The following is a 14,449-nucleotide window of genomic DNA, read 5'->3' as shown; positions in this document are numbered from 1 at the left end:
ATATTTTAATATTTAATAAAATTTAATATTTTTAAAATAATAATAATAATAAAATTAATAAAAAATTATTATTTTTAATATATATAAAAATAAAATAAATAAAAATGATAAAATGTAGAAAATTATCCATGTATTATTATTCCACTAATATAAATATAACATTGAATTTTATTTATAATTTCAAAAAGTTGTATATATATATATGTATATATATATACATAATAACTGTGCACCGAATAGTCACCCAAAAAAGCTTGAAGTGTTGGTATGTGCTGCAGATCACGAGATAAAAACAGAAGGCAGAGAACGACCGGTAGTTTCGCCGGTGGAACTGCCACCTAACAGTAACATCAGTTTTTTTCATTTGCTAAATAATAAATGGAAAATAAATGAAAAAAGAGAGAGAGAGAGAAAATGGAAAACCAAAACAAAAGAAGAAAACATCCAAAAAGGTACGAAAAGGAAAAGAGAATTTATTATCTGATAAACACAATCCAAAAAATCACCTTAAACTTGCCATTTCTTATATCTGTTTTCATTTTTCCAAGTGAAAATCTTCATCTCCGGTGGTTGTGAATATGAGAGGAGCGACAAGCTCTGGTGGTGCTGATGATGATGGCATGGCCGATCCTACTCGTGCTAGAAGGAATTCCAGGAAACCCAAATGTCATTTTTTGGCTTTTTTCTCCTACCTCCATTTTGATTTACGTGTTGATTTTGCGTTTACGTTGTTCTTTTTATTGAAAAACTTCATATGTTTTTTTTTGTATCTGGAATGACATTTCTATGATTCTATCAATAATGTGATTGATATTCACTTTGATTTTTAAGGTTATTCTACTGAATTTTGGACGTAGGTTATAAATGCCCCTTTCATCATTTTGTATCCGTAAACTGTTTAGCATCGATCGAAGAATTTGGTTCTATTTGTGCGATTGGTTGTTATTTTTCGTTTATCTACCTGCTTGCATGCTTACCTGTTTGGCTGGTGATTTTAATGCCTTTTCATCTGTTGAAATATTGATGTCTTTGCTTTGAATTTCATTTATAAATGTCAAACTAGAAGCTTATTCTTTATCCCCACTCTACCGCCATTTTCCTTTTGGAGGGTTATCCGATGAGTAATTGTTTTCTCCGTAGCAAAAATTTGGACAACCTTTGTTCTTCTTGGATGCAGATTCTAGGTTCTCGCAGCAAGAGCTTCCTGCCTGCAAACCAATTTTAACGCCAGGATGGGTATGTGGTTCAAAATATGCTATTATTAATTTTCTGTCGTCATGCCCCTTCCTCTCCCTTATCTTCTATAGATACTTTAAATCTAACCTTTCTTAACTGGTTTCAGGTTATTGCAACATTCGTTGGTGTTGGCATTATTTTCATCCCCATTGGCCTCGTTTCTTTGTTTGCTTCAGAACATGTAATCTGTTACGGTATTCTTTGACTTTTTAGACCATTTGCGAAGTTTGATGGCAGCACCACTAACATGAAACTCTGGCTTTTTTAATTTGGGTGGGGGCAACATATAGGTGGTGGAAATTGTGGATCGCTATGACACGGTTTGCATTCCTACCAATTATGAAAATGATACCCTCCAATACATCCAGAGCAGTAAAACGAACAAGACCTGTACCAGGACCATAACTGTTAGTCCAATGGAATTGATGTGCTTATATCTTTTTATTTTTAGCATCAGGTATCTTATGAAGAAGTGCACTTACTGAAATTATTTTTCCAGGTTCCAAAGCAAATGAAAAGTCCTGTTTTTATCTATTATGAGCTGGATAACTTCTATCAGAACCATCGTCGGTGAGTACAAGAACTGTTTTCCATTCTAATTTTTTAAATTTCTTCATGTGGGGTAAATATGTGGTAGAAAAGTGGCTATTCCTTTTCTTTTTTCCCAATGGAAGAGGCTGAATTATGGATGTTACTGCCTCTTATGTTCAAAAGTTTTCATCCTCAGAAGTTTGTTATTCTACTTATTAAAAGCATAGTTGTAGAATATTTCTAAGCAGTTGATAAGTTAATGTAATGTTCTAATGAGGGTCTTTCTTCCAAGCCTTAGTGCATTTGATGCCTTTAAAACCTAAACATTTTTAAATTCTAACAATATTTTTAGAAGAGTAATGTCACCTTAATTATGCTATGGGAGTTTTTCTTTCAAGTTCCAAGGCATTTTACGCTTTCAGTATCTCCACTTTTTGGATTCTAACAACACTTTTAATAAAGTGATATCACCATGATTATACTTGTTCTCTTTAATCAGGCAGCATTGACCTTTGAAAAATTGCTGTCAACCATGATATCTTCTGGGAATTATTGAAGATATTTTAGTCAATTACTACTGAGACATATATCCTTATGCCATCGGGTCTATACATTGAGCTCTGGAATTTATAATGCAAAGGAAAGGGCCTTATAGTATGTTTGGATAGAGTAGTGGAGGTTTCTTAAATTAGTTAGAGTAAGGTATCAAAACTTACCCAGTCCACCAATTTAGTTGATTGAGAAGTGGGGGATTTTGAAGGTTTTGAAATGTCTAAAAACCTTATATTCCTAAAAAAAACCTTCTCCCAAACAAACCTAATACTTTAAAAACCCATAACCTATCTCCAAAAACTTCCTCAGAGTCATAGGATTAGGAGATGAGGAATGAAATTGCTGGTGATGGAGCTGATATTTTGAATGAGAAGATGTTTCTTTGGTTAAAGTTGGAGAACTTTATGAAAATAATGAAGTGTGTGTGATGTGGATATCTATATACTTATTCCTTTTTTTTGTAATTTAGTTCCAAATTATATGTTTCTTTTAAATTGAGTAAGAAAACCATCTCAACAGACAAATCTGCAAAACGAGATCCAAATGTTGCATTGGAAATAAAAGATCAAAATAGTACAAAAGGAAAAATAAATCCAATGAGTAAAAGATGCAGGAAAAACTTGATTGTGATAATTTGAATTGCCAGAAAAATGGTGCATTACAAAATAACTACTAGTGCAATTTTTTTAATCTGAGCTCTTGTTTTAATTTGGAAGTCTTGAATTGCATTTTTGCTAGGCTGTTGCACATGCTGGAGTTGCAGCCTCATATTCATTTTTGTAAATTGAAGTAGGAAGTGCACTTGAATTAGCTTCTTTGATGTTTATATTTGCACCCATTTGGTTCTCTGACTTTGGCATGCCAAGAACCTTGGTCTAAATAGGATCATTACATTTTTTGTATTTTTTTTTTATTTGAAGTCTGGAAATTTTCCTCGTAGCTCTATATGCTCATGGCATATTTATGCAAGTATACAGCTTCTGCTTGTGCCATTTTTCTCCCTCTCCTTGATGTTTGAGATTTTTTGAATGATCTTTCTAATCAGTATGTGAAACGTTTTCTTCTAGATATGTTAAAAGTCGAAGTGACAAGCAGTTGCGCAGCAAGGCAGGTGAGAGAGACACAGATAACTGTAAACCTGAAGCACTCACACCAACTAATGCCCCAATAGTTCCTTGTGGCCTTGTCGCATGGAGTTTATTCAATGACACTTACGGATTTTCTCTGAAAAACAAGGCCTTAGATGTCAGCAAAAAAAATATAGCATGGAAAAGTGACCAAGATTATAAATTTGGGTCTGATGTCTATCCTAAAAATTTCCAGAGTGGAGGTTTAATTGGAGGTGCAAAACTCAATTCAAGCATACCTGTAAGCATCCCCATCTTCTTATCTCATTTTTTTCCCTTCTGTTTTGGTGTTCTTTTTTGTTAAAATAGATTTCACTTCATATATTTTCCTCATATATACTATCTGCTCTCTTCCTCTTGTCCAATAATTCTAATTTGCCTCTTTTGATTAAACAGTTGAATGAACAAGAGGATCTTATTGTTTGGATGCGTACTGCAGCACTGCCAAATTTCAGAAAACTTTATGGAAGGATTGAAGCGGACCTTGAGGCTAATGATATAATTACAGTTACTATACAGAATAATTATAATACTTACAGTTTTGGAGGTAAAAAAAAGCTGGTCCTTTCAACCACGAGTTGGATAGGTGGAAAAAATGATTTCCTGGGCAGAGCATATCTTACCGTTGGGGGATTCTGCTTGTTCATGGCAATAAGCTTCATACTTGTATACGTGATCAAGCCCAGGTGAGTGATGGTTTCAAAATCTTAATGACATTTCTAAAATGACCGAATGTCACTTTGTTTCTGCTACTGACATTATAATTTTTGCATCCATAGAGATCTTTTTTGGTTTACTGTTATGAGTTTTATGCTGTTGTAGGCCTCTTGGTGACCCATCCTACTTGTCTTGGAACAAGAATCCAATAGGACAACTGAATTAGAACTCAAAACTACTTTCTGCTCTTTCCAAGTTGACCTCAACATGCTTGGTTCGAGAAAGTCTGTCGAGGAGCAGGGAGCTCTGCAATGATTCAATAGTAAGGTGGCAGTAACTAGCATAGCTAGCTTCAGTTTCATTGTTGCTTTGTAACAAACAATCCTAGTTAGAGTGGTAAATGAGTTTTAAGACTTGTTTTATTTATTCTAGGTATCCATGAGGCAGCAAAAGTAGTAGATTTAGAGCCGGAATTATTTGCCCACTTTATGTTGTCCTGTTCTTTTAATTTTCTTTAGTGCATCAGAAAGGAGAGGGAACTGAATTTCCCACAACCTTAATACTTGTAGGAATAGAGAATCCTTGGAGGACAAACAATTTTTGCATTTTAAGTTTTTACTAACAAAGGGAGGAAATTGTTCAGGTTATTTCTTTTAAGACTGAAAATCTTTTGCAGACTAAAATTTATAACTATGTGTATATTGTGTGGTATGGATAAGAGAGAACTTTTTCTGTAAAAAACAATTATGTTATTAAAAAGCCTTCAAATTCTGAAGGTAGTTATTTTGTTTAACATGTAATCCTAATTTATAAATCAATATAGTAAAGGCAATATGAATCATAAAAAATTATTTAAAGTATAAAAGAACTCAATTAGATTGTAAAAATAAAAATATTAATAGTCTGAGACTTCCAAATAAAATACAGAAATTGCATAATACAAGACCAACAATCCTTTCACTTGGAAAACATTCATGAATAAATATATTTCTTAAAAAAAAAGATTATAATGTACTAAACAATATTAAATTTTAGAATCCTAAATGAAAATTTGAAAAAAAAAATCATCAAAACAAATAAAAAATTTCAAATATATTTAAAATAGTGCCATCATTGACAAGCTATTGTTGTAGGATCCATTGGATTGGAGGTATCTCTGTCACACATGTTAGCTCCAATGCTTATAATCCCTTCCCCCTGCATATTAAATAAAAATTGAATATATAATTTGTTGACTAAAGTTCAGTTATATTATATTTGCAATTTTTAGGAATTGCAAAAAAAAAAAAAAAAAAGATTTTACCTTTGCAATATTTCTGAAGTATGTTGTTGTGTAATTCCCAGTAGGAAACAAAGCTTCAATAAGATCTGCTAAAACCAATTGCGGTTGGGAGACTGCTCCATCAAACCAGTCTGCACAATCACATGGAGAGAAAGAGGAGGAAGAAAAAGAATTACTGATATTTATTTAATTTATTTTTTGAAATTTAATAAAATTTGGTTTTGTGGAAAGTCAATTATATGAATAATAAAACGTATAATAATAAATTTGATTGTGAAAAGGAATGGAAAATGTAGAAGAAAGTTACCAAGTGCAGTAGAATTCTGGACTCTTTTATCATATCTCCATAAGCTTTGATTAGTGAGAAATGCAAAACAAGATTTATCTTCAACATTCACATTTTGAAGAAAGGTTGATTGATTGTACTCAGCTGGATCAAGAGCGAATGTTTCATCAATCACCACATCAACGGTCTGATCAAATTGTAAAAAGAAATTGTTAGGAAAAATTTTAGAGCATCTCATGATTAAAAAAACTCATCTTTAAGAAGCAACTTACACATAGAATTGCATGTAATTCATCCAAGTCATCAGGATTTGAGACGTTGTAAGTGATCTTGTTGATGGAATTATCTATATTTTCTCCACCAGCATCTTCCACATACTGTATAAATTTTTATAATAATTATTTTTTTAAAAAAATATATATAAATAATGGTATTAATTATTGTCGATATACCTTCAACTTATATGTTTCCTTTGTGAAAGACCATATACCCTGCAAAGGAAGAGAAAACTCATCAACATCTACCACACTGATTTTCCTTTCTCCCCCATTTTGAAAGTCTCTATGATTTTGTTAAAAAGAAAATAATTAGTAATATATGTGAGAACTAAGAAAAAAAAAAATAGTGAAGGCCTCTCATACTAACATTGTAATATTCCATCCAAGCAACTATTGGTTTAAAGGAGTTTGTCTTATTTGCTGCAACCTTAGCTAGGCAGAGATAGTTCTGTCTGACCTGCCAAAGTTAAATATTTTATTATTCTCATAAATAATTTTAAAAGTATTCTGGAATCATACCCTTCTTACTAAAAAGAAAAAAGAGTATGAAATGCAGTTCTCACTGTGTCAAAGACTTGGTTGGCTCTGGATTCAAGGTTTGCAAAAACTCCCAAGAACTTGATCCACTCTGCTCTCTGTAAATACAAAGTTTTTGAAATTGAAGTCTTAACTTTTTTTAATTAGATTTGGTTAGAGTTGGAATTCGTAACATAATAGTTCTGGAGACGATTTAACTCGGAAAGTAGTGAGTCAAAACTTGTGAATGTAGAAAAGAAGAGTTGAAAAATTAACCTGCAGAGGGTTATCCTCTCCAAAAGGAACAAAATTTGCAAAATTACAAGCCTGAGATTGATCAGTATCACTAACAAAATGGGCTGAAAATTGAGCAAATTGTTGTGGGTCATTCCTGTTGATCATCTCAGTTTCTCCTCTTTCATACAATTTTAAGGCACATTCAGAAGCCAAATTGTTTGATGTTATGCCTTTCATACTCTCCAGTATGCCCAGTAGCTGAGGAAACATATAAAAAAAAATTATGTACAAAACAAATCCAATAACACCATATTATATCTTTCAATAAGTAAAAACTATATATAAAAGAAAAATATTGTAATATTCAAAAAAAAATTGTCAAATTTTCAGATTCAATATTAGTAATGTTTTAAGCATTAGAGTTTAAATCTGCAGCTCACGGATCAATAATAGAACTATAACTTACAGAAATGGACGACTCTCACCTCGAAAAAGGACACTGTAAATGAAAAAGCGGAGACAAAAGGGAGAGATCAGAAATTAAGAAATGATGCTTCACTCTCTTATATTAAATTTTGATATGGTAATTAATTTAGTGTAAGAGAAATTGAAATGGAGTGATTTTCAAGTAAAAAGATGGTAGAGTTGTTTTAAAAGGAGAGTACCTGGAAAGAAGTGGGTATCAGCAGAGAAGTTTGAGAGGGGGATGACAAAAGATTTGATCCTTGAGGCGCAGTATCTTGTCCTTGTTGCCATCCTTGATTTATTCTGTTGATTTACCATTCAATTTCAATCATTCACATAAACTCAATATCTCATATCCTTCAAATCACAAATATTTTCTTTCAAATTCTTCCCACATTGCGATAAGCACTCTTCTAGAATGAACATAAAGATGATATAGATTTTTTTTTTTTTTTTTTAAAGGAAAGCTTCTGCGAATTCTCTGTAGTCTCGTGAGCAAACACAGGAAGACAAAAATAAAAGAAAAGAATGCATATGTAGATTTCTATATCACTAACTCTGTGTTAGTCCCGTGACCCAACACCGCAGGAAGACAAAAGATAAAACGAAGAAAGTGATTAAGCTAATGGATGAAAAAGAATATAAACCTGAATGAGAAGGTAGCTCTTGCCATCAACGGCATTCTTGATGACTTTGAAGGTCTGTCCATAATAAAGATGGAAGTTCACTGCTTCTTCTATCTTTGATGTGTTACTCACTCTCACTCCACCATTTACACCTTCTAGACACGTCACCAACCCAACTACAGACAACAAAATTTTCACCCAACAGGAAGAAGAAGAAGACATGGCGAGTGACCAAGAAGAAACAAAACCCACCTCGTATATCTCTCGAGATTTTTCTCACTACTGCCAAACCTAGCCAGCTATGGCAGCAGCAGCAGCTTATGGGGGATTCAAAGTGGTGGGGCAGGGTGTGTGAATGATTTGATGAAGTTTGGTGACCCGTGAACCCTTTCTTTGCCTTATTTGTCTTCTTCTTTTTATCACCTTTCTGCTGGCTTCTATTTGCTTACTCATTTTGTTTGTGTGTTACCATGTGCTCTCCCCAGGTTCCCCTAATAATGATGATCAACTCTCTTCTTTCTCCGTACACTGCTTCATCTTTTTCTAAACTCTTTAAAATAATTCTAATATCATTAAACTAAAGCATATTGTTATAATTTAACCTATTTTTCATACTGATGAGTGATGAGCTAGCTAGAATCAATAGCTCACTTGAATTCTGTTTATGGAAAAAATAATAAATTTGAGATTTGTTTATTTCGTTTTCTATTCTTCAAGCACATGATTTGTTCAATTAAAAATATTAACAATTTTTAGATACATAGCATAAATAAAAAATGTGAATTGTTTTTAATGGAAATAATAATGATGTTATGAAATTTGAAAAATAGAATTTATGGTCGGTGTAAATTTAAATGAAGAGAAATATGTTTCTCTGTTTTTTTCTTCTTTTTTATTTGCCAGTGACGTCTAACGGTTTTCTACTATAGTGCCATTTGTTTTTGTTACTCAGATTCGTACGTATGGACATGTCAGATTCATCTCCATGCTAAACGGTTATTTAATTTCCTCAAGTGTGGATGTGGGTAGGGCTGCGAAGTGATTGAAACATCTGCTCTCTTTCACGTCACATCACCGAGCTGAATCATTTTTCACTGGTCGTAAACTTGCAACCGATTCGGCCTACTCCGCGTATTTAGACTAAAACTTGAGACGTTGAACCGGTCAATTGAAGAAAGGTTTCATGGATTTTAAGTCAGCATTATTTTCTTGAATTCGACCTCGTATAGAACATCAAATAATAATAATAATAATCAAATAAACAAAATTTAAAAACCTCTGATAACCACATTTCTTAAAAAATTAATAGAAACATTGTTAATTCCGAATAGTAAAATTACAAAGTATAATCCTAAACGTAGGTACGTCCATGTTCAATGTGGGCTTTGTTTCTTTTAGAATTTTCCAGGTATATAAGAGTCAATACTATTGGAGGCCCAATCTGACATACAGGCTTCAGCTTTAGTTAATGTGGCCGAATTTCAAAAAATTATTGAAAGAATATCATTTGTAAAATAAATGAAATTTGTTTTCCTTATCCTTTTTCTTAGTTCAAATTTAGAAGCATTGTTCTATCCTTTGTCAATTAATTTATAATGCATAATCATGAAATCAAACCATAACAATTCTTTTAAAATGTTTGAAAAATAAAAAAACAATTTGATGTCTAATTAATTCTGAGACAATTATTCAATTACAAGTATCTGTAATATATGAATGAATACAAATGTAATAAAATAAAATAAAATAAAAGAAATCTGCCTTCACCATTAGAGAAGGCTCCATTAATTTCTACCCCAAATTAAGTTATAATTTGTTAGATGGAAAAATAAAATAATAAAAATGGAAATTCAAGAGGCAAGGATGACATGGTTCACCCACATGGTACAAACAGCCAAAGAAATTGTTAGAAAAACCCCTAATTTCTTTAGTAAAACACTAAATTGATTCCTACCTCTTATGCTCACCACCAAATCCTTTTCAGTTTTCTCATTCCAGCACCTGTTTCTTTCTTCCTTTTTCTTGGGCCTCACGTTGCCAATTTCCCTGAAACCCCGCATCACCTTATTCTCATTTCCCACATTTTCTCCCACCTCAAAAAACCGCATCAGGATTATCAGAATCATGCAAATAACAGTTGTTGCCATTGTCTTCCATGGATGTATAATTAACTTGCTGATTTCCAGGAATTTACTTTCCCTGGAAAATGTGTTATAGGACCTTGTTGTCTCATCTAGTGCACCTTGCATGTCTACTTTCTGTATTGAGAAGCTATCAGTCATCTCGGGGTTCAAGTGGATCTTGACAGTTTGGGAAGGCACTAATCGGTGAAAAAATGTCTCAGCTGCCTGGCGAGTCGAAACAAACATTCCATGATTGACTTTGATCTCCTCAACAACCTCGAAGCTTGGCGAACTTGCTAAATCATCCACATTTCCTTCATCGATGAAGTTACCGTTAGGATCATCATTGATGAATTCGAGTGAATAATCATCTGTCCCATTGAATCCTAAGCAGTCTCCTTTTTCTCCTGCAAATTAAAGAAGTTGTCAAAATAAATTATGCAGCCAAAAAACAAAGGAAAGACATGCAACTGTGTATATATATATATATATATGCTAGTGTTACCTTGAAATTCATTCTCTTTTCTTGTCTGGAAAGTCGAAATATTTTCTATTGGGACAACCTTGTGTTCCTCCATGAAACTCTGAAATTATAAAAGGCGAAAATCCATGGTTATTATGATGCAGCTATTCTACGAGGCATTTTTCTCTTTTTGAGTATGAAAAAATAAAAAAAATAAAAAAAAAGATTTTATGACAAGCAAGGAATTGTACCTTCTCTAGTTCTTCATTTGACATTCCTACCCATCTCAAGTTTTCTATCATCCTCCCTGTCTTGAAATCTTCATCCAAATTTCCAATTTCTATAGACCTTAAGTTAGGATCCTCCCATGATTTGTCCATACATCTCGTAGAGCAAATGTCGCTATAGAGATGACCATGAGCATCTTTCCCAGCTATGAAAGTGAAGTCATTATTATCAGCAGAATAATTTCCACCCCATGTATCTTGAAGATTAGATTGATTTATCAGTTCTTGGGATGCATGAGCTACCGAAAGGATTTCCTGCAGAATATCTGTACTATTTGTGTTTTGATCATACGTGGGATTTGAGTGCATCACTCTCAAGTCAGTGAGTCCCACTTGAGGGAAGTCCTCTACCTCCAATGGGGGCAGTGAAAATCTATGCTGCAACCTAGCACATTCTAATGCTATATCAACCTGCAAATAAATCAAACATATACAAATATGTATGTAAGACACTCTATCAGTTGTCCTTTTGTATTTAGTGTCTTATTTCAGATATTTGTACCTTTGATGGTGGGTAATAAGGAACATTTCCATAACCTGAAAACGATGGAGATGAGAAGCCAAAAGCTTCTTCTGACAAGCATTGCCCCCATTTCCCATCTCTTGTTTCACCCAGATGAAGAGGGGATCCATTATTGGCAATGCTGGGTGAGCATGTGTCTAAAGGCATAGGATAATTTGAGCTCTCAAAATCTTCACATCTTCCTTCTGAATATAGTTCCATACTAGAAGAAAGTTCACTAGCCATTTGATTTGATGTTGAGGCAAAATGCTCTCCAATCTTGGGGATATTTGCAGTCTTCTTGAACACACGACAAAGTGCATATGCGTCCTGAAAATTTTTCCATGATCACTGAATTATTCATCAAAACATATTATTCGAAGCTAATTGAAAAGTATTTGTACAATAAAATAAATGAGCTCCACCTGCAGGCCAGAAGCAGTTTCGCATTCTCTTTCATCGAGGCGATATTCATGCATTACCCAACCGGTTCTAGCACCATGGGGGGCTCTACCTCTATAGTAAACCAGGGTTTTCTTCATGCCCACAGGACGTGTGTGGGAGTTCACTTTTCGATCCTTCCCTGTGGCCTTCCAATACCCAGCTTTTGTTGCACGATTAGTTCTTGATCCATTTGGGTACTTTCGATCTCGAGGGCTAAAGAAGTACCACTCTAGATCTTTGCTGGGTAATAATGATTTCCCTGTAACAACCATGATTCGTTCTTATTACATGCATTATCTCAAACTGAAATCATGCTTGAGCTTTATAATTATAAAGTAAAGATATAAAAACCGATAGGATTGACTAGCAAGTAACTGAAAATTAATTAACCATCCATTATATGTTTATCTTTTTAGAGAGGGATATCTAAGATCAATGGATCAATTTGGTCTTGTGTTAGGCTTTGGCAAAATGTTGAAAAATAGCAATGGCTTCGCCCATAGAAGAGGTAAATATGTTAAAGAAATGAAAAAGCAAAATGGATGGAACGTAACTCATATCTTTTGCAGACAATGCAATCCTTTTCTTTCCTTCTAGCTTTTTGACTTGGATATTAATTTATTGCTGCAACCAGATTTCATGTTCACAGCTGCAGGAACCCTAAAGATGGTGGGACCATATGCCTTATCGTCCCAATAAGTACCTACTTTTACACTAGAAAACGTATATATGTTTGATTTGCTAAAGCTTAGGAAATTTGACCAATAAAGCAGAATCAATGCATGTAAGTAGATTTATAAACATCATTATTAGGGGAAAAAAGAAGAACAGGCACCCCTAGAGAGTATTTGGAGCCATTCTTTGTGTCCACCACCTTTAGAAAAAGGGTGGCGACCCATTTGTGGTCTTCAACATATAAGGCACACTGTCAAATCAATATTATCACGTAATGAAAAAGATTGCATATATATTAGGTGCTTTTCTCTATGCAATGGTTAAGGATGACGCATATCAATATCCCTGAAAATCAATTAAACCAGAAATATAGAAGATGATACTGTTATTATTGTACGTTTGGCTTGTAAATCACACTAGGCATTTCTCCAAATTTTCGAGAGAAAGAAAGCATGTAAATTAAATTGAGGCTAATTAATTTAGTTCCTTTTGTCAATATTACTCTCCCTAATGTTCGCTCAATATTTACTATGTGGTGTTCATGTAGGGAACATTGCATAAACACTAAAAATATGAAGTAGAACGCAACCACCTCAATATTGAAGCAACATTCTAGCAAAATTGGTTTGAGATGAACATGAAATTTATGATTTGAAAAAAAAAACGAAGAGGGGAAGAAAAAAAGAATAAAGTAAGTGTGATATATATAGGGAAGGGAATATATAAACCAATTTATCTATAGTACCTGGTAAATCCCATGGCTCACACTTGTAAAGATCAACTTCAGGGATGATCTCTAACTCTATCTTATGTCCATTGATCTTTCTTTTGAGATAGTAAGCAACGAGTTCCTCATCAGTAGGGTGGAAACGGAAACCAGGAGGCAATGAAACTGGAGCCATCTCTTTCTCTCTTTCTTTGGAACTTCTGTATCTTTCTTGATGAAGACAATCCAAAAGCGGAAAAAAAAAATGAACTTCTCGTATACCAGGGAAAAAAGAACGAGACCGACCTTCAAAAACCAACTGCAGACAATCAAAATGCAAAAAATTCCCAGTAAGAACTAATAAATAAACCTGATCTTTTGCATGAACGATACAGGACAAGGATAAGAGAGAGATAGAGACCTTGAGCAGAAGAAGGCCGAAAGCCAAGAGAAATTAAGGAGAGGGAGAGCGAGAGAGCTGAGGGTAGAAGGAGGAAGAGGCAAAATGAGAGAGGAGGTGGGGGGGTTTTGATAGAAGACAAAAAGAGAGACGAAATAACAAAAGAAGAGAATAGAAGAAAAGCAAAGGAGGCTGCCCCCCTCTAACACCCTTTGCACTTTTCATTTGTTTTTTTCCCATGAAATTATTCTTGTTATCGTTGGTCTCAAGATTGAGGACCCCTCCATCTCTCTTCTGTGTGCCCGATTATCCCATGCTTCATTCTTGTCCTTTCTCGGAATCTTGAACAACACATGCCATATCTGAATTCCATGCATTACCGGCCTTTTCACGTTAGATCAAGCATCTCTAACGTTAACGAGAAACTGTTATGTACTAAAAGAATTTCGGCGGCCATTTCTCAACTCTTCCATATCCTATAAATTTATACTTTCTTTCACATTGCATTTAATTTAAAATTTATTAAGAATTGCTTCTTGTTAATGTGTGTATATGGGGTTGCAAAGACTATTGATATGATTCCATCAGCCAATTATAAGGTTAGAATCAATACTTTAAGGAAAAGCTCGATTGCACTTTTTAACTTCCTTTGGTAACCTAAACTAAGTCTTATGTGTAAATTAACTGCTCTTACGAAAAGGGGTTGTGCTATGGATGCCATTGCTAGCTACTGCTACCTTCTCACAAGAAATTACATCTTAAATTCTTTCTCTTTAATTCTTAGAGTATTGTATTTTTGTTCTTTCTCATGGATTTGATTTGGTTGTTGTTTGATTTTTATTAATACACTATTTTAAATTATTGAAAAACATATAAGATGTTTTTGTTAGTACAAGTCATCAACTCGTGGATTTGCTTTTGTTATCAATAATAATAATAATCTCATTATATTTTAGATATGTGTAGATATATTTAATAATAATCTCATTATATTTTATGTATTGTGAAAAAATTAAGTGGAATAATAACAAATTTAAAGGAAAAAAAAAAAAAAAA

At 33.6% G+C, this 14,449-nt stretch overlaps 3 protein-coding genes across 5 annotated transcripts; 1 reads left to right on the top strand and 2 right to left on the bottom strand.

The window, feature by feature from the left end:
• The first annotated feature begins 303 nt into the window (after positions 1-303).
• On the top strand, positions 304-4,760 carry LOC110602938 (ALA-interacting subunit 1-like). The gene is made up of 8 exons (XM_043954055.1): positions 304-666; positions 1,178-1,236; positions 1,343-1,417; positions 1,527-1,643; positions 1,736-1,806; positions 3,387-3,687; positions 3,843-4,132; positions 4,269-4,760. Exons 1-8 carry the CDS (start codon positions 579-581, stop codon positions 4,327-4,329), a joined length of 1,062 nt encoding a protein of 353 aa, XP_043809990.1. The 5' UTR covers positions 304-578; the 3' UTR covers positions 4,330-4,760.
• A 216-nt stretch (positions 4,761-4,976) lies between these two features.
• On the bottom strand, positions 4,977-8,184 carry LOC110602925. 2 transcript variants are annotated; one of them, XM_021740530.2, is made up of 11 exons: positions 7,815-8,173; positions 7,368-7,470; positions 7,188-7,201; positions 6,742-6,960; positions 6,513-6,584; positions 6,317-6,406; positions 6,124-6,162; positions 5,944-6,048; positions 5,693-5,858; positions 5,407-5,516; positions 4,977-5,300 (listed from the first exon to the last, which is right to left on the bottom strand). In XM_021740530.2, exons 1-11 carry the CDS (start codon positions 8,013-8,015, stop codon positions 5,214-5,216), a joined length of 1,206 nt encoding a protein of 401 aa, XP_021596222.1. In that variant the 5' UTR covers positions 8,016-8,173; the 3' UTR covers positions 4,977-5,213. The 2 variants fall into 2 exon arrangements, with proteins under 2 accessions (XP_021596222.1, XP_021596230.1); XM_021740538.2 differs by lacking the exons at positions 7,188-7,201; positions 7,368-7,470 and having other exon boundaries at positions 7,815-8,184.
• A 1,302-nt stretch (positions 8,185-9,486) lies between these two features.
• Positions 9,487-13,550, bottom strand: LOC110602913 (NAC domain-containing protein 86). Of its 2 annotated transcripts, XM_021740513.2 has the most exons (7): positions 13,415-13,550; positions 13,033-13,312; positions 11,594-11,871; positions 11,169-11,498; positions 10,631-11,077; positions 10,422-10,500; positions 9,487-10,323 (listed from the first exon to the last, which is right to left on the bottom strand). In XM_021740513.2, exons 2-7 carry the CDS (start codon positions 13,187-13,189, stop codon positions 9,644-9,646), a joined length of 1,971 nt encoding a protein of 656 aa, XP_021596205.1. In that variant the 5' UTR covers positions 13,190-13,312; positions 13,415-13,550; the 3' UTR covers positions 9,487-9,643. The 2 variants fall into 2 exon arrangements, with proteins under 2 accessions (XP_021596205.1, XP_021596213.1); XM_021740521.2 differs by having other exon boundaries at positions 13,033-13,526.
• Between the last annotated feature and the right edge of the window lie 899 nt (positions 13,551-14,449).

The sequence above is a fragment of the Manihot esculenta genome, chromosome 2 (assembly GCF_001659605.2).
Source record: "Manihot esculenta cultivar AM560-2 chromosome 2, M.esculenta_v8, whole genome shotgun sequence".
NCBI lineage: Eukaryota > Viridiplantae > Streptophyta > Magnoliopsida > Malpighiales > Euphorbiaceae > Manihot > Manihot esculenta.
Note: the sequence above shows the minus strand (reverse complement) of the source record. Positions and strands in the feature narration are given on the sequence as shown.

Excerpts from the sequence above, each read along its gene's own strand:
- LOC110602913 (XM_021740513.2), bottom strand. The coding sequence starts at position 13,189 with ATGGCTCCAGTTTCATTGCCTCCTGGTTTCCGTTTCCACCCTACTGAT. Across the intron at positions 11,499-11,593 it reads AAACTGCTTCTGGCCTGCAG|GACGCATATGCACTTTGTCG; the intron begins GTGGAGCTCATT and ends AAAAATTTTCAG. Across the intron at positions 10,501-10,630 it reads CAAATGAAGAACTAGAGAAG|AGTTTCATGGAGGAACACAA; the intron begins GTACAATTCCTT and ends TTATAATTTCAG.
- LOC110602938 (XM_043954055.1), top strand. The coding sequence starts at position 579 with ATGAGAGGAGCGACAAGCTCTGGTGGTGCTGATGATGATGGCATGGCC. Across the intron at positions 1,644-1,735 it reads CCTGTACCAGGACCATAACT|GTTCCAAAGCAAATGAAAAG; the intron begins GTTAGTCCAATG and ends TTATTTTTCCAG. Across the intron at positions 3,688-3,842 it reads AACTCAATTCAAGCATACCT|TTGAATGAACAAGAGGATCT; the intron begins GTAAGCATCCCC and ends TTGATTAAACAG.
- LOC110602925 (XM_021740530.2), bottom strand. The coding sequence starts at position 8,015 with ATGTCTTCTTCTTCTTCCTGTTGGGTGAAAATTTTGTTGTCTGTAGTT. Across the intron at positions 6,163-6,316 it reads CTTGGATGGAATATTACAAT|GGTATATGGTCTTTCACAAA; the intron begins GTTAGTATGAGA and ends CTTCCTTTGCAG. Across the intron at positions 5,859-5,943 it reads AATTACATGCAATTCTATGT|ACCGTTGATGTGGTGATTGA; the intron begins GTAAGTTGCTTC and ends CAATTTGATCAG.